Source organism: Sorghum bicolor, chromosome 4 (genome assembly GCF_000003195.3).
Source record: "Sorghum bicolor cultivar BTx623 chromosome 4, Sorghum_bicolor_NCBIv3, whole genome shotgun sequence".
In the NCBI taxonomy this organism is placed as follows: domain Eukaryota; kingdom Viridiplantae; phylum Streptophyta; class Magnoliopsida; order Poales; family Poaceae; genus Sorghum; species Sorghum bicolor.
The window spans coordinates 61,660,247-61,678,388 of record NC_012873.2 but is presented as its reverse complement, the minus strand read 5'-3'; the positions used below and the strand labels follow the sequence as shown (position 1 = coordinate 61,678,388).

At 41.3% G+C, this 18,142-nt stretch overlaps 1 protein-coding gene across 2 annotated transcripts; it reads left to right on the top strand.

Moving 5' to 3' along the window:
* On the top strand, positions 1,254-7,831 carry LOC110434480 (probable transcription factor KAN2). Of its 2 annotated transcripts, none has more exons than XM_021458595.1 (6): positions 1,254-2,417; positions 2,579-2,655; positions 4,133-4,187; positions 4,282-4,444; positions 6,428-6,494; positions 6,782-7,831. In XM_021458595.1, the coding sequence occupies exons 1-6, from the start codon at positions 1,793-1,795 to the stop codon at positions 6,905-6,907; spliced, it is 1,113 nt and encodes a 370-aa protein (XP_021314270.1). In that variant the 5' UTR covers positions 1,254-1,792; the 3' UTR covers positions 6,908-7,831. The 2 variants fall into 2 exon arrangements, with proteins under 2 accessions (XP_021314270.1, XP_021314271.1); XM_021458596.1 differs by having other exon boundaries at positions 1,255-2,417; positions 6,431-6,494.

Genomic DNA, 18,142 nt, shown 5'->3' with positions numbered 1-18,142 from the left:
GACATGCATGAGAGAGTAAGGAGGAAAGGTTATGTGTGGGTATGGTGTGTGTATGTGTTTTGACTTGTACTCTAAAAATATATGGTTTAGAGTTAGAATTATTTGGTTGCAAATGGGCTCTTATTACCCATTTCGTTATCTAGGTTTACATAACAAAGACCATAAACGGTAAAGGAAAGATTGAAAAAAGAATTAGTGGCTGCAAACAAAATCATTTGTTTGTGGATGGTAAACTAGTGCTGATTAATTCAATTTTGTCTAGTTTATGCTATCTTTTCTTCAAAGTCCTAAAGGGAGACTTAAAAAAGTAGAGTATTATAGATCTAGATTCTTTTAGCAAAATGATCATCACAAAAACAAAGAAATATGTGCTAGTTAGATGGTCTACTTTATGCCAACCAAATAACAAGGGGTCTAGGAGAGATTTAAAACTTAGATATTCAAAATAAATGTCTCTCTTTAACAAATGGCATTTCAAGTTTCATAATAAACAAGGTGTGGCAAAAAAAATTGAATAAGAAAATATTTTTTATGATAAAACTATTTTCACAATCTTGTAAGAAGGCATGCGAATCTCACTCTGGATGAGTTTTTTTTTTAATTGATAGGAGCATCTGTGATGTGCGATCTGTTGGTCTATCTGGCTAACAAGCATGAAGTTGTATTTGGCAGATGTAAACCAAAAACTCTTTTGTAGGTCCTTTTAGGGGGGACATGTTGGCTTTGATCTTGGACCGAATTGCAACAGTTCGAGGAACACAAGGTGCCAAAATTATGTGCTTCTTCGCTTAATTTGATGGTATTTTATTTCAAGATTTGAGTTATGAGTTGAACTATGTAAATTCATTCCCGTCTTTATGGTGCGAGATATGTAATAGTCGCATTCCTCTATCCACAGGATGGGCCCGGATATCTTTCTATTATATTATTCTTTCTTTTTTTTAAAAAAAAAGAGATTTATATTGGAAATCCAAATAGAACTACACGGATCACTATGGTCTAGGAGTAATCCGGCTTCTTTCGGTACCGACCACTGAATTAGCACCCAATGATGCCCACCACAAGAATAAGTACACACATACACCACCTACTGGCGTTCAAAGTGTATGGGTGTCCATTAACAGAGCGACCAAGCACACATAGCCTGAAAAGGGAATGTTACCTCACCTCTTACATTCCCTCCCTCCCTCCCACAGCATATATACACACACATCCCTGTCGAAAGTGTCATTCTCCCACAGCAATCTGCCCCGAGAAACACCCCCAAAAAGCGCGTGCGTGGAGAGAGAGCCCGGGGAGAGGAAAAAAAGAAAGAAAGAAAGAAGAGAGGCCGGGCCGGGGAGAAAAAGAAAGCGGAAAGGAAAGCAAAAGGAGATGCATGGTGTGGGAGAAAAGACCAATCTATATCTTCCTCCCTAGGGCCACACACCCCAGCAACAAGCAGCCTCTCCTCTCTTTTTCACACGCCACACTACACATACAAATACAAACACACACTCCTGTCCTTTCCACTCCAACTCTCCAAGTTTCCAACCCCTCCCTCTCTCTCTCTCTCCACATCAGCCCCCTCCTCCCCACTTCTCCCAACTCCTGCTAGCTCTCTCTCACACACACTAGCTAGCTAGGCTCCTCGCTTCCAAGCGAGAATTCCGGCGTCCTCCTCCTCCTCCTCAATTTCCAAACTCTCTCCCCCAACCAAATCATACGCTCCTCCGCCGATCCCTTCTATATACGACGACGAGAAGATACACACGCCAGCCGGGCGGCTTCTCGTCATACACTTCGAGAGAGAATGGAGCTGTTCCCAGCGCACCCGGACTTGCAGCTGCAGATCAGCCCTCCCCCAGCCACCAAGCCAATGGAGCTAGGGTTTTGGAAGAGGGCTCTAGACACCACCTCGCCTGCGACTACAACAGCGGCGGCGGCGGCGGCTGCTGCAACGGCCACCACGGCCCCCGCCTCCCTCGCTTTCGCCTCCTCGGCGCCGACGACAGCCGTGGGATACCACGCGGCGGTGGCGGCGGCGGGCGCGCACCAGCATCATCATCAGGTGCCGACGAGCTCGCACTCCCACCTGGCCCTCCCGTTTTTGCACCACACCCAGCCCATCCTCCCCGAGGGCGGCGCCGGCGGCGGCCTCCGCCGGGACCTGACGTCCATGAGGCCCATCCGGGGCATCCCCGTGTACAACACCTCGCAGCCGCTCCCGTTCCTGCAGAGCCACCACCACCACCACCACCCGCATTGCTACGACGCGATCGGCGGCCACGCCGCCGCCGGGCCGAGGTCCCCCAAGGCCGCGCTCCGGCTCGCGGGGGCGCCGGCGAAGCGGGGCGCGCGCGCGCCACGGATGCGGTGGACGACGTCGCTGCACGCGCGCTTCGTCCACGCCGTCGAGCTGCTCGGGGGCCACGAGAGTACGCGCTCTACGCCTACGCTACCTCTCCTTTCCTTCCATCCTTGGCGGCTTGGCCTAGCAGTATCAATAGCTAGCATGTCGTTGCTAGCCTGCTGCTGTTGGGTGAATGATTGCGTGCTGACGATGCCTTTGCTGCTGCCTGTATGTATGTATGTGCAGGAGCTACACCCAAGTCAGTTCTTGAGCTAATGGACGTGAAGGATCTGACCTTGGCCCATGTCAAGTCGCACTTGCAGGTGAGGGGAATAATCCATCACCTACTCATGAATTCTATCTGTCCGATCCCTTGAACGAACTCCGTATATATATATAATCGGTTATATAGCATCTATAATCTCAACAAACAAACCTCGCTCCGCCATAGTTTCATTCTCTACTAGCTATCTCCTACTATATGACTATGAGCATGTTTTTGCATTGTTCTTGCACGGCCTTCTTCTGTCTCTATATAAGTATATATATTATATCCTACTCCTACATATGAATGTTCATCCTCTCGATCGCTAACGTACGTACAGATCTTACTCTTGTAGTAGAATTTTTTTTCCCAAAATAAAAGAGTACAGACTAGACCTCATCAATATGAGAATACAGTACGTTGTACTTACATACCGTACAAGATATATATACCAAGCTATACACTCCTTTAAAAAAAACAAGCTATACACTCATTTCTTGCATGAGAAAGTTGACCTCATTTTCACAGTTTTACTGTGCCGGTAGCTTGCTCAGCTCATGCGGCATGCATGGAATAGGAGTAGGGTCATTTTACACTATGACTTGCCGATATGGAAGCAGTAAAAAAATTAATTTCTCTCCTTACTCCCAGCCGTCTCAACATTTCACCACCCCCATATGGATATACCCTTCCACCACGAGAGAGAAAGCGCGATCACTGCTAGCAGCAGCGCAGCTTGGGGAGACGAGGGCCGGGGTTTATTTCCATTGTCGTCGCCACCGTAGCTGTAGCTGTAGCTTTTTCCACGGTGCTGGGCGCATATGCAGCTAGCTTTTCAATAAAACCCCGAGCCCCAGATCAGCATCAGTTCGAGCGCACAAAGCATGCAATGCGGCTTGCCATTAAAGGCCACACCGGAAGGAAGGGTTCGAGGGGATCAGGGCAGCTGGGCCGGCACTCCGGCAGGGGGGGAAATGAAGGTGCAGGGCGGATGGCATGGCGGAGTGCGCGCGCGCGCGCGGTGCTGCGGCGTCGCGCGCGGCGCGGCCGGGCGGGCGGATCCGGCCATCATCGTTTCGACGACGATCGATCGATCCGCCATGGCGTACGATCGATGCGCACACACGCACGAGCATGATGCAGCAGCCGGGCTGGCCGAGCCGCAGCAGCATTGATATGCATACTGCCCAAGAAGAGGTGGCAAGTACAACCCGGCATCATTCCGCAATAATGAATCTTACCCTTGGAGCTGCCGCTGCTGCTGCTGGGACGCTGCTAGCTGCTGGGCGCTGCACAGTAGCTGATGGAGCCATCAATGCCCCCGCTTGTGTCGGGTGCAGCCTTCATTCATTGGCCATCCTTCCTTGTAGTATGACCAGTACCCCACATTGACTTTAATGTACTGCTTCGATATTCCTATACCTCAATCTTGCTTGCCATTTTTTTTTTAAAAAAAAAAGCTTGATCGTTGTTTAGCAGCACGTATGTTTTGTCATCATCGTTTATTTGTATTTCTTTTCTTTTGTTGGCTGCAGATGTACCGGACCATCAAGACTACTGACCACAAGCCAGCTTCTGCTTCATCCTATGGTATGTAGTACTACGATGATGATCATACTACTACTACCCCTAGGTGTCATCAGGAACTCTTTGTGACATGCTAGTGGATGGAATTATTTTGCAGGGCAAGCGGCTGCGAAAGCGATCATCGACATCCCCGACGACAACCTGTTTGACCTCACCAACACCACCAGCGGGTCTGAGTCGTCTGCTCAGCACTCAAATCCTGACGGCGGCAACGAGCATGGCTCCAGCATGTGTGCTCTCTGGTGCAGCTCCTCGATAAGGTATACACAGATATATCACGCCATCATATTCCTTCCGTCCTCACCTCTTGTATGCTGCATACTCCGTACCTCCTACATACCACTCCATTAGTGCTGCCCTGGCCACATTATTAGTACTCCATCTAAATCCAAATTAATTGCTAGCTTCCTAGAGTGTTCATGAGAGGTAGTATATATGGTCTTGTTTAGGCTCTGTTTAGATACACCCAAAAACCCAAAACTTTACAAGATTCCCTGTCACATCGAATCTTGCGGCACATGCATGAAGTAGTAAATATAGATAAAAAGAATAACTAATTGCACAGTTTACCTGTAAATCACGAGATGAATCTTTTAAGCCTAGTTACTCCATAATTAGACAATGTTTGTCAAATAAAAACGAAAATGCTACAGTGTCAAAATCTAAAAACTTTTTGCATCTAAACAAGCCCTTAGTTCCTAAAACCAAAAATTTTCAAGATTCTCTATCACATCGAATCTTTGGACACATGCATAAATCATTAAATATACACGAAAACAAAAACTAGTTACACAGCTTGCCTGTAATTTGCGAGACGAATTTTTCAAGCCTAATTAGTCTATAATTGGACAATATTTGTCACATATAAACGAAAGTGCTACAGTATCATTTTTTTTAAAAAAATGGAACTAAACAAGGCCTATAGTGTTGTTAGCAGTAGCATCGAATCTATAGCTAGAGATGTGATGAATGACATGACCGGGACTAGATTGGCAAATTGCTGCCGTGGTTGAGGTAGTAACAAAGGGAAAGAGGTACCTACATTCTTGTGAAACTAGCTGCTTGTTGTCTACTCGATTGTATAGGACCAGAAGGGGTCGATGTAGCTCAAAAGGCTGTGTGTGTAGTGTTAAAAGCACAAAGTATTACCCTCCAATACATAACATCTAACTAACATGTTTAGACCCCCGCAAAAAAAAACATGTTTAGACTACCTCTAATCATATGAACGCATGTCTCTGACCTCTACGTACAAGCAGTACGTGTATATTCTTCAGAAATAAGTATATATATATATATATATATATATATATATATATATATATATATAGTATATACACTGCCGTACGGTGGAGTACTATCTACAATCATTAGTATAACAATGTTCTAAAGAACCAGTCATCAGCTAAATAACGTGCACCTTCCGACATCTTTTCCGATTCAAACTAGTAGTGGTCTTCTTCTTTAGGTTCAAACTATAGTCATCTTGTAGCCACTTTAGGCAAAACAATGGAGTATTCCTTTGTCTCATTTTCCTTGTTTACTATAACGACCACCTCCAAGTGCTCCCAAAAAGCACCAGGGGCTCGTACCTTTGTTCCATCTGCTCCCCATCATGCTGCAATGATCTCCCGAATATATTAAGTTGATATATTTAATTATGGATATATGCTAGGCAGCAATGACAAAGTGCACACATTTGTTCCACTACTACGACATGAAACAGTGGTACATCATCGAATCTTGAGAAACTACATGAGAAACAACATGATATGTTCGCAATTTTCTGCTGGTTACAATGTGTATGTATGGTTGCAACCACGTGGAAATACGGTAGCGTAGCAGTGATGAGTCTATCTATGCCTCAGCAGTCAGCACATATGAACCTTCCTAACACCTAATGACATGCATGTATGTGGCAGGCATTGATCAGTGTGCCATATCACATGGTAGATCAGAGTAGCATAAGCTAGAACATGTTGTATGCATGTCTCGACCTTTACCTCCAGTTAGTCCCTGATATGATAAAGTTAGCTTGTCATTTACAGCATCTTAACAGTGAAAGTATAGCTAGGTACGGTGTTGCATGCATGCCCACTTTGTTCCCTGCTGCCTTCTTTTTCCCTCACATCAATGGACTCCCACTACGGGTGAAAAGATATGGAGGCATTTGATTCTCTCGATCAGCCCATGATAATCTTTTTCGATGATTGAATTCCTCTCCTTTTTCTTCTTTGCTCCAGCAGCAAGGGGGCCTGGTTCCATGACAAATCAAGAGATGCCACTCCCGGCGACATCAAATCCTTCGAGGTACGCAGCCCTTTTTTTCTCTCTCTAAACCAAGTCCATCATTATCTCCAATACCTCGCCGACGATGGCCATGATGCCATTCTGCTAGTTAGTGCAACAGCGATCATTCCGTTTCATGCGCCTTTGGACCGTGCCCCTGTTGAGCTTTGATCAGTTAATGCATATTGTCGGCAGCTTGCATTTTTCAGCCATCAGTTAGTGCAGTTATCACATCATTTCCAATCTTTTGACCTCCCACTTTAATTATTCTGTTATTTTTTCCTTTTCCACCTAATTAATCTTTGCAGGACGTGCAATCACAAAGCCTTGACGATGTCGTCTCCGACCTAAACTCGTCGTCGCCGTTCCATGTAGCTGGGATGTTTGGCAGAGGCAAGAAACCGAACCTCGACTTCACCCTAGGACGGATATAATCCGCGCCATCTACATATCAATCACTTGAACCAACCGAGAGAGATCAATCGGCCATGGATAAGAGATCGAAGAAGACAGCAGGCTAGAGCTAGCTGCATATATATAGATTGATTTGCTTCTAAGCAGCCATATTTATGATCTGATGGTGCATATATACGCATGGATGCATGTGTGCCCCATATGGTCCTAGTGAGGGAAGAACCAAAGCTTGAAGAAACGAAAAGAGAGGCTAGGAGTAAAGAATAAGAGATAAGACAACCGTCGATCCAGGAACAAAGCTAGCTAGCGCAAAAGGAGAACGGGGAGACATTGGGGCGTGCGTGTGTGCGTGCTGTTGTGTGCGTGGTGTAGTAGATAGATAGCTCGATCGATAGGCTTTATCAAAGGCAGCAGGCAAGGGCAAGAGGTAGCTTGCTTGCTTGCCTGCCTGCTGCTCATCAAAGGGCATTGTATGCATATATGCTCATTGCTTGCTTCTGGATGTGTGGTGTACACATGCGTGCATGAGGAGAGATCGAGGAGGTGTATTGTGTGTACCAGCAGACGCATGAGCTGAGGCTGCCTATAGGTGTAGCTAGCTGCTAGGGGCCGGTTGGCTGGCCAAGGTTTAACAAAAGGTTGCTTCATATCTTTTGTTATATGCTTATGCCACACAAAGTGTGTAAAGAGAGGTAGCGCATATGTCATATTTGCATATATATGTATGGACCATGCACGGACCATGGAGCATTCTTGCTCTCTGTTAGCTCCCAGCCGAGGCAAGAATAGGTTCTTGCCCAGGATTGGATGTATCATGCGTACAACCTGGTCGGATTTGTAGTCCTTGAGCGAAACAAAAGCTATATATGATCTGGTCCATATATATCGTGCATGGAACATGAATGTTTCATGTTTTCTATGATAATTTTTAGGATTGATATTTTCCTCTAGTGCATCTTGAAACAAGGAAACTGCATGAAGTCTCCAACGCACTACAGATGAAATGAGTTTTATGACAGATAAAACTATCTGCGTTATTTCCAAGTTCCAACATAGAAACTAGAACATATTAAACCCCCCACTAAGACTTGTCTAGCTAAGAGCAGTCACAACCCAGAAACTATCAGATAATTTTCATACTTACCAAATCAAGTAGACACTACACATAGAAACCACCTTCCGAAGGACATTTTTTTTTCAAAATTAAACTTTGTCCATCAAATGTGTACTCTCTCATATATCATTTATCAATCACATCTCTTCATATATTAGTTTTCATGTAAACATAGTTTCCTATATAAGAAACTATTTTCTTATCTCTCCTCATTATCTACAATACCACATTAGTATTTTACTTAGTTGGCACACTAATTAATGGCTATAGATCGAAACCATCTAGTTTATAGGTTGGCATGATTAATAGATTAGCTTAGACCTATGAGAGTAACTACATGCAACTTTATTTCACTGATAAACAACTTATGCATACAAATTGGAATTAACACCACAGCTTAGTTGGTTATGGCTATGCTCCTTTTGGTTGAATCTGCCCATAGCACGGGTGCTTGCCATTACCGCTAAAATTTTCTTGTGTGATAGTGGGGTTTCCATGATTTACGCTTCACCAATTAGAAGATATGTTAGTCTAGTTTCTCAAAGGTGGTCATAAAGGTAGAGTGTCAGTCCATGAGTGTATGTGCATATACGTATATGATAGCATGTACTATATATGTTTTATGAAATAAAACCTGATGCGTCAATGTGAGTCTGCTGATTTTTTTACTAACATGAATGTTATACATTTATACTGTATCGCACCATTGATGTCCTGAACAAAAAAATAGGGTTCTTCATGACACTATGCACACATAATGTGTACAAGAAGTACCTCTAGACACAATCTTACTATATATAAAATATAAAGCACAATCTTGCTATACCAGATAGAGACTTTTTTGGGGACCTCCACACGTATAATCTTTATAGGGAGTAATACTATAGACATCCAAAAACTCAAGAAAGAAAAACTAAAAATATTTGAAAATCAATCTTGTAAACTCTACATATCACAAATAATAAGGGCAATTTTATGTATTATATTTTCTATAAAAATTGCCTACATAGACCCACTTCTACCATTGCACCTTTATAGAAAAACAAAACAATTGCTTAACAATGAAAGTACTCTTATATATGCTTACAAGTTACCCTCTTCGATCTGCCTTTTTTATATTAAATAGCTAGAAAAGACTAACTCAAGGTATATATACATGTCATTCTATTTGATCACTTGGATTGCGCACCGACTAGACTAAATAGCGAACGTCCGCGTAAACTAAATCTAGCGAATGATTTTAGGACAGATTACCTTTCCTTTTCTAGCAAAAAAAAATATCACCTATATCTTTTTCTAGATAGAACCATATGCCGACATCATTAGAAAAGAAAAACATTTACTTCAAAATGTCATAACTTCTAAATCCTAAACCCTAAACCCTAAACCCTTAACCATATATGCTATGTAGGAGAGAAAATATGTAAGAACAAAGTGAAACCTGTAAAAAAAGAAACGACACAGAATAATGAAAAGAAAGAAATGGTGTGGATGGATGTGTCGTTCGCGAAAAAGAAATCCACTGATGCCCGTTGAACTAGATTTGGGCACCAATTTGGTACATCGTAATCACCAATGGTAATAATAGTCATCTGGTATTATGTTTTCTAAAAATATACCCACCTCTTCCATTACGAAAAATATTGTAAAGTAGCCCAATAAATCTTCATCTGAATTACCACATCTAACAATGGGCAACACAATCTAAAGTAGTAAATAAATTTTCATCTAAATTACTCATCACATCTTGCTATTGTGATGTAGTAATCTAAGTAACCCCTTGAATTTACATCTAAATTACCATCATCTTCTATTATGAAAAACATATTAAACAACGTAAGTATTCTAATTAAATTGCCCACTTCTATCATCATTGATATATAGAATCAAACTTAATTAAATCATATATGTTGTGCTATCATGCGGATTAAGTATACATGAATGCATAAGCGATAATTATATGTTTCTATATTTTAGAAGACATAAAAAAATATTCAAACAACTCTTATGCCAAATATTATCTGAATCTACATTAAAATCCATAAAAATAATTTCTAAGTTGTGAAAGGTCCTTGTTTGGTTTTGGTAATTGAGTGACAAATTAGGTGGACTAATGGTGTTTATGTGAGATACACAGGAGATTAGTCCACAGGTGATGATGTGATGATGAAGGAGCTCATTGCATATGAGACATGACATGGAGTCATGTGACCAAGGTGGAGAAGAGCAAGATGAGGCTTGGCTTGATGGACCGGTTGCAAGAGTGAAGGGTAAGTCAGAGGCTTGAAGCGAGGGACCGCGTGTGACGGTGAAGCTTGAGCAAGACTTGGCGCCGATGGACCGAGGCAACGGTGAAGAGCAAGTGAGGTCAAGATCGATGAACCAATACGGTCACGTGATGATATGAAGTGGATCATATCATTTGGTGATTGGTTGGTGCATGTGTTGCATCAACATTGGAGGAGATGGAATGGAAAGCGCAATGCAAAGGTATAACCTAGGGCATTTCCATTTCACCGGTCATAGGTGTGTAGAGAAGTTTATGACCGGATTTAGGATAGATGGCCGTACTATCAAGAGGGGCAAACTTGTTTGCATATCGGTCATCTAGTGCCACTTGAGCGATCTAACTTTGCATACGTGTTAGGATCGAGTGGCGTGGCAAGTTTGAGAGGCTAACTCCTTTGGGAAAATGTTTGTGAAAATGCTAACACACATGCACATGGTGGTGTACACTTGTTGGTGTTGGCACACTTTACAAAGGAGGTGGTGTTCCTAGGGTTGAGAGAGGTGTGGGTTTCTCTCTCCCTCCCGCCGAGCTTGCGAAGCGGGATTCGGCGCTTTTGAGAAAATTAATTAAGTGCATATTTTCTATTGCGCCGGTGGGAAATTTGGAGAAGTCACGGGAGTGTTTCTCACTCACCGGACGCTCTGCACGGAGGCACCGGACGCTGGCCTTTAGCGTCCGATGTGCTGACGGGTGTAGCAGAGTGCACCGGACGCACCGGAGTGAGTCCGGTGCTCAGCGTCCGGTGTACGGGTGGTTTGGCGACCCTCTCTGCGCATGAGTCTGGTGAGCACCGGACGCTCAGGGTGCGTCCGGTGGCTCCACTACTGTAACATCCCTGATGTTACGAACACTAAAACTGGATCATGTCATCATAAGCATTGCAAAGCATATTTGTTGAGCACATCATTATGCATCAACTTAAAAATAAGTTTATTTTGGTTGATTGTGCTTAGGGAATTAAAGTGTGTTTATCATGCTTGTGATGGTTGTTTAATCCCTAGTTAAGGAGGGTGGTAAGGGAATAGCTAAGAAAAACCCCTAATTTCAACCCCAGTTTTTACCCCCTTTTGTGTAACTTAAAAACTAAGCAAAATTTGGGGATGAGTTCAAAAGAAAAGTTGTAGATATTATCAAGGTGTACAACTTTGGTGTTTTGAGTTTTTGAAGTTTCAGTACAAAATTCAAAGTAATTTTGAAAATACAGATTTCCAGAAATTTTCCTCTTTTCCAATTTGAATCCCCAATTCAAAATCTATTTGGAATCTTGAAAAGTGGCCAACATAAAAGTTGTAGATCTCAAAAAGTTAAACAACTTTCATGTTGGAAATTTTTCAAGTTGTTTTAGAAAATCAAAATTAATTTTGGAATTTCTAATCTGCCCCAATTCAAAATTGGAATTTTTCCCAATTTGAGATTTGAATTTCAAACTGTTTGGCTCAAATTCGTCCCTTTCCATTTAAAATCAGCCTTGGACCCTTAAAGATGTTTTGTAGCATTCAAAATTCTGAACAAGTTTTATTTTAGCAGAAATTTGACTTCAGTTCAATTTTTGAGAGTAATTTGCAAAAGACAGGGAAGGGAGGGATAGAGCTTGCTACAGTATCCGGATATGGATCACGAGTCCAGTCACCGCGCGGCCGCAGGCCATGCAGCGCCGCGCGCGCCTCGCCGCCACGCAGCTACTTGCCGGCCGCGTCACCACGCGACGTGGACGCCCGCGACCCCTCCGCTTCGTCCTTTTGAATGCCCACGCGGCCGACTTCGAGTTCCTCTGTTTTCGACGGCCAAAACCACCGGCGACCACTCCCTTCGCAAATACACCATACTCGATCCCTCCCCAACTCAATTGAGCCTTCCACCACTTTCGCCGCACTCTTGCGAACCCAGAGCGCTCCCTAGCACGCCCTCTAACCCGCCCAATCGCTGGAGCTTCTTCTTCTTCCCCAACTCCGGCCGAAAGCGCCGCCGTGGGCGCTTCACGTGGCCAGCCCTCCTCCGTGCTTCTCCACCAGTTCTGAGCAGCTTGACGAAGTCGTGATGAGCCCCTGATGCTCCCCAACTCGTCCCCTCGCCTTCCCGGCGGCCGGAGCGCCAAGTTTTCCCCTAGCCCCGTCCAGAGCTCCGCCAGTGCCGCTGTTCACGTGGCCATGCCTCCACAGACCACCTCTGGCCAAGTAGAGGGAACCAGAGGGTGTGCGTGAGTCCAAGTGAACTCCCCCGCTGCTCCACTGCCGCCGACGAGCACCCCAACGTCGAAACTGCGATCTCCGGCGAGCTCCTCTGTTTTCAGTTCGCGGCCAGGGACTTCGCGCGACAATTTGATGTTCTCCAGGGGTCTAATTGCACAGACTGTGACTCAGGTGAATAGTGCTATAAGGACTTGTTTGTAGATGTTTTAGTGAATCTTTGAAAATTCATATCTGGAGTTTGGTAACTCCAATTTTGGTGAACCAAATTTTGTTGTGCTCCTTAGGATGTCTAGTTTTTATTAAAAATATGAAACTGACCATGTTTTGTAGTAAAATAATTAGTTATGATTTATGCCTTTTAATTATGTTTAAAAAGGAGAAATTCATATCTCATTCTGTATAGCTCCTATTTCTCTGAAATTTTTATAGTGTTCTCGTGATGTTATGTGAGTGTTACAGTAAAAATTTCATGTTCAGTAGAGGATATATGGTTAAGTTATTAATTTATCTTGTTTAGTGCTTATTAAATAGTTTAAAATTAAACTAAAAATAAATAAATGTAAAATATGGTTCCTCTGCCTTTATATGAGGTCTTTATATCATACAGATACATAATTTAGCTATGTGTTTGTAGAAAATGTCGAGTTTCTTATTTATCTTGTTGCTACATGCTTTCTTGTGATGGAAATTTATCTTTTTCATGGAAACTGCTATACTTATTCAAATGGCATGAAATTTATACAGTAGACTTTGGAGAACATATATGAGCTTCTGTAGTTTTCTCAGAATTTATTGTGTACTTTTGATATATGGTTATTACTTTGTCTATTTATCTAAATAAATTAATAAAGACATAAAAAGAATTTATTTAGGGATGACCATGATATTTTCTAGTATCTCTTTGATGTATTTCAACTTTTGGTGAGCTGGGTTTTGCCCAGGTCCAAGTTTGGAACATAAATGAAATGTTATTTGTCTATAATTAAATTATTAGTGATTTCTGGACAGTTTCTGGAACCTTATGAATTGCTCTAGGTAAATAATGTTGGATATGAAACTTGTCTATAACAAAGTTGTATAGAATTCATGTATCTAGCTGGTGTTAAATTTTGGTGGCATTTGGCCCTATAGTTTCTGAGTTATGCCTGTTTAAATTTAAGTTTCAGAAATGGTTCCTCTCTGTCAAATTCTGGATCAGTTTCTGTAGTTGTGCAATTTCAACCTACTAAACTTATGAATTATGCTTTCATGATAAAAGATGAATTGTAGTAATTTTCATAAGCTTTCCAAAATGTTATGGATCATGAATTTTGATGATCTAGAACTCTGGTTATAGATGTATGAAGCTTAATGTCTGATTCTGTCCAAGGTCTGGACAGAATTGTTTATTCATACTGTTTGGCCATTTTATCTATTAAATCAGTTCTCGAAGATAATAACAAAGTTGTAGAAAATTATCTAATCTTTCCAGAAAGTCTAATATCACCTTTGTTGGATGTTTGGATCCCTAATTATGGTTGAATGAAGTTGTGTATATGCTGCTGTCCTGGTTTTGTGTGCAAATAGAATTGTTTGCTTTTAGCTAGCCTTTACTTAAATAATGAGTAACTTAATTTCCAAATTATAATTTGAGTGCTTTTGGGATTGTGTGATGACCTGAGGTCATTATCTTTTATGACCTTTGGCATTTAATTATTGTTTGATGTTAATACTTAATTACTGTCATTAATATTTAATTAAGAGTTTATTAAGAAAAATAGAAAGCCTAATCATTTTAGGTTTTGATTGATCTTTGGGATTGATTGATAACCAGTGGATACTTGGCATGATATGCTCCCTGGTTATGGATTATTTCATATAAATGATCTTTGTTGCCTGATATCTATACAACCTTGCTTCATGAAAATGATAAAATTTGCTTAGTAGTAATCTATGTTTTGATAGCTAAGTTAGTTTATTTCTATACCGTGAAGGTAAGTTGTACTCGAGGTAGTTATGATTGTTGTTATCATCCAAGAACATGTAATCTGTCTTTATCATGTCATGAGCATCTCATTGATCATGCATATGCACTTTTACGTATAGAATACGCTCCGGAAGAATCAGATCCTCAGTAGGTCACTTCCGAGTTTGAAGAACCATCTGGTTTTGCTGAGTTGCCGAACTTCCCTTCCGGTCAAGGCAAGCCCCGGACATTAAACCCTATCCTTGTATTTTCATAAAGTTATTTATATCACTTGAGTTAATATGATGCATTAGGTGAATAGGAGTTGAGTGAATCCTATTTGCTGCATTATCTACCTTGATGATTTCCATATTAACCTTGATACTTGTTTTATGAAAATGCTTAGTATGCTTAGCCCTGCTTATTAGATAAGTTTTCAAATGAGAAAGTTTGAAGGGTTGTTGTGGCATACTTTTGTAGTCGATAATGTTAAACTTGAGACCGGTCGGTGGACTTGCTTTAAGAATGGAGTCTTAAAGTAGTGTCTCCAACTGTGTCGATTAAGGACCGTACCGTTGATTGGCCTGTTGTGATTGAGAACTTTGAGTACAGCCCACATGCGGCGGTAAGCCTTACCTATAGCTATTCCGATACTTGAGAACGGCTAACCGCGTACTGGGAGTGGAAAGATGGCGAGAGTAGCGTGTACCCACCTTACGGATCTGAGATGACCGTGAAACATCTAGATTGGCTGTAGGATGGTGGTGTACTGTACTCTCGGGTGACGCTGGACCCGTTCTTGTATGGGAGGATCTATAGAAAAGGTTGACATATGCAAGATTAAGTTCTACATATGTCGTGTGGTACTGAATCCCCAGCTGGGTTTAATCGATTCGAATCGCCGTGTTTCCTCGGATATGGAGCCTCAATCCTCGTACCATCATCGTAGTAATAAGTGAATCTTGGTATAAGAAAGATATGGTTTACTTATGAAAGTTTGATAATAGTTTTGATTAGTCATAAATGATGATCTTGAGTTAAAACTTGAAAGTAGGTTTTACTCTTAGTAAGCTTTTATGCAAAAGAAATGCTTTGATCTTGCTAAAGCTTTACCTTGAATCCCTATAGCCTGCATATCTGAGTCTTCACCTCTTTTTTTTAGTCGGTTAAGTCTTGTTGAGTACTTTCGTACTCAGGGTTTTATAACCCCTGTTGCAGGTGCTGACTTAGACTGCTAATGGAGGTCATGTCGGTGGGCGCGACATGATTTATCCACCTCTCCTACCTTAGAAGCTTCACCTAGGATGCTTCCGCTACTCTACACACCTTTTGGAAATTTAGTTGTTTATATTCCATCATATGTTGTAAGTTGAGTTATAAATCTTCCGCACTCTGATGTAAGTTATTTTTGTAACAAATGTTGTAATGTTGTGGTAACTCCATGTTGATCCTGTACGAGTTAAAATGTGGATGATTCGGGGTCCTCCGAGGGCACCCGACAGACTATCCAAGTTATATGACTCTCATGTGCAGTAGTCAGAGGTCTTAAGGACAATGTCAAGTGCATGTGGGCCATATAATTAGGGTGGTTCTGCCACAACTACAAGAAACCTGCTAATCCATGATGAAAAATTTCCGTCATGGATTATCAAAAAACTGTCACTATCCAACATTTGTGACGGTGTTAGAGAACGTCACCTATTGAGCGTCAAGGATTAACCTCCGTGACGATTTTCACAAAATTGTCACAGATTAACAGAATTCGTGACGATCTCAAAACGTCACAATTAAGCCCAAGGCCTAGTTAGCCCAACCCAAACCCATTACCTATGACGGTTCTAAACCGTCATAGATGAATTGCCACATCATCTAGACTTCTTATGTGGATCATGACATGGATGCATATATCACCATCTAGCCCATCTGTTTTTTTTGTAAGAAATCTCAGACATTTATTTAATGACAAATATGGTGACATTTCTTTATTGCATTTCCAATTATAGATTTACAACCATTTGATCAAATATGTTTATATATACAAATATTTACACATTTGATGATGAAGCAATTTAAAAACAAGACTAATTCATAAAGCCAACAATTGTCTCTCCATGTCGCAAATAAGCAAATAAGCAATGTAGCCGCCTCGGTGGAATGAAGCTCCTTCGTCAAGCACTTCTCCAATATTGTTTATCCACCGATTCCCTTCCTGAAAACTGTAGAAAAGAAACGTTCAATCAAATAGTAATTTAGATAACTTAATAGATAGCTACCGCCTAAGCTAAAATGTGTTAGGTACAACTATCAATTTAAACATATCCTGTTGAAATAGTTGCACTCACAAAGTATATTTCTGCTTTTATTGATGGTAAACTAATGTCATATTTAGAGTTACAAAAAACATGTTACTGCTGCCTGCTAACAGATGCAAAGCCAATACTATCAACATTTAAATATGAACTACGTGCACTGTAGTTCAGCATGTCTAGTTTGTAAAATTTATATCACTAGTGGCACAAAGTGGCAGTAGCATCACCAAGTCGATTAGCTAGACATTGCAATTATTTACTAAACTGAAAGCATGGGCCCGGATCCTGCGCTCGTGGTTAAACAGAGTAACTACAACAAGATAATATATTTTAGTTAACAATTGAAATATAGAGAACTAAAACTACACAACCATAGAATGCAGTGTCTGCTTGCTAACCCAAAGCAGAAAACCGTGAAATATAGAAATAAACAGAAATTTCAAACTAATATTCCAGATTACCACTGAAAAGCAAGTATATTGGGAGGAGTAACAAGACAGGGAGCCATCACCTGATCTTCTGAGATGTTTTCTTTTCTTTATTCCCATTACCATTCATGTTTTCCTCCACATTGAACTCAGCAGAATCCCCATCGAGGAGACTTGACTCATCGCCAAAAACTGAAGACACACTGAAGACTGCTAAAATCAATTCACCATGTTAGCAATAGAGTGACAGAAGATTAAAATGCTCTGGAAGAAAAGCAGACTACAAAGCATGTAATGAAAGGGAACAAACCGGTTCTTGATTTTCTTTGATAGGGTTTCCAAGTCATGTTGCTGCCCAAACCATGCCTGCTTCCTCTAAGCACATATTTCAATAGATTCATAGACCAACTAAACTTAAATCTATTAAGGTGACATGAAGATATGCTACAGGCTATTTATTTTCTTTAGCTACTACAAAACTAGACAAATCTGGCACTAGCTTAGAAACAGTAGAAATATCAATAACCAAGTAAGACAACATCTGAATAAAAGCACCCTGTTCTCTATCTTACTACTATACACAAGTAATGAAACAAAACAACTAAACATGCAGTTCTGTATTTTCATAAATCAATAGAGAATATTGTTAGTAACTACGTAATTATTTTGTAGGTCATATTCATTTGACCTTCAGGTAGAGCTTACAAGAAAGATTATTACAATGTAGTTAGAATGTCTATCTGAAGCCTCATTGTTTTGTTACTCTATGTATAGCCGATTGATATTTTGCACGAACATGAATCTTCATCAACCAAGACTCAGGATCCAGAACCTACCAAGATCTTCATCAACAACTCGAGATCTAGAACCTACCAAAACGCCAGATCTAGAACATCGGTTCCTCAAGCAGGCTAAGCATTGCAAGTAAATAGTCAAGTTCCTAAGAAGCACACACACATTATATAGATGAGGAGGGAAGC

Coding starts and splice junctions, on each gene's coding strand:
- LOC110434480 (XM_021458595.1), top strand. CDS start 1,793: ATGGAGCTGTTCCCAGCGCACCCGGACTTGCAGCTGCAGATCAGCCCT. Junction 2,418..2,578: donor GCTGCTCGGGGGCCACGAGA/GTACGCGCTCTA, acceptor ATGTATGTGCAG/GAGCTACACCCAAGTCAGTT. Junction 6,495..6,781: donor GCGACATCAAATCCTTCGAG/GTACGCAGCCCT, acceptor TAATCTTTGCAG/GACGTGCAATCACAAAGCCT.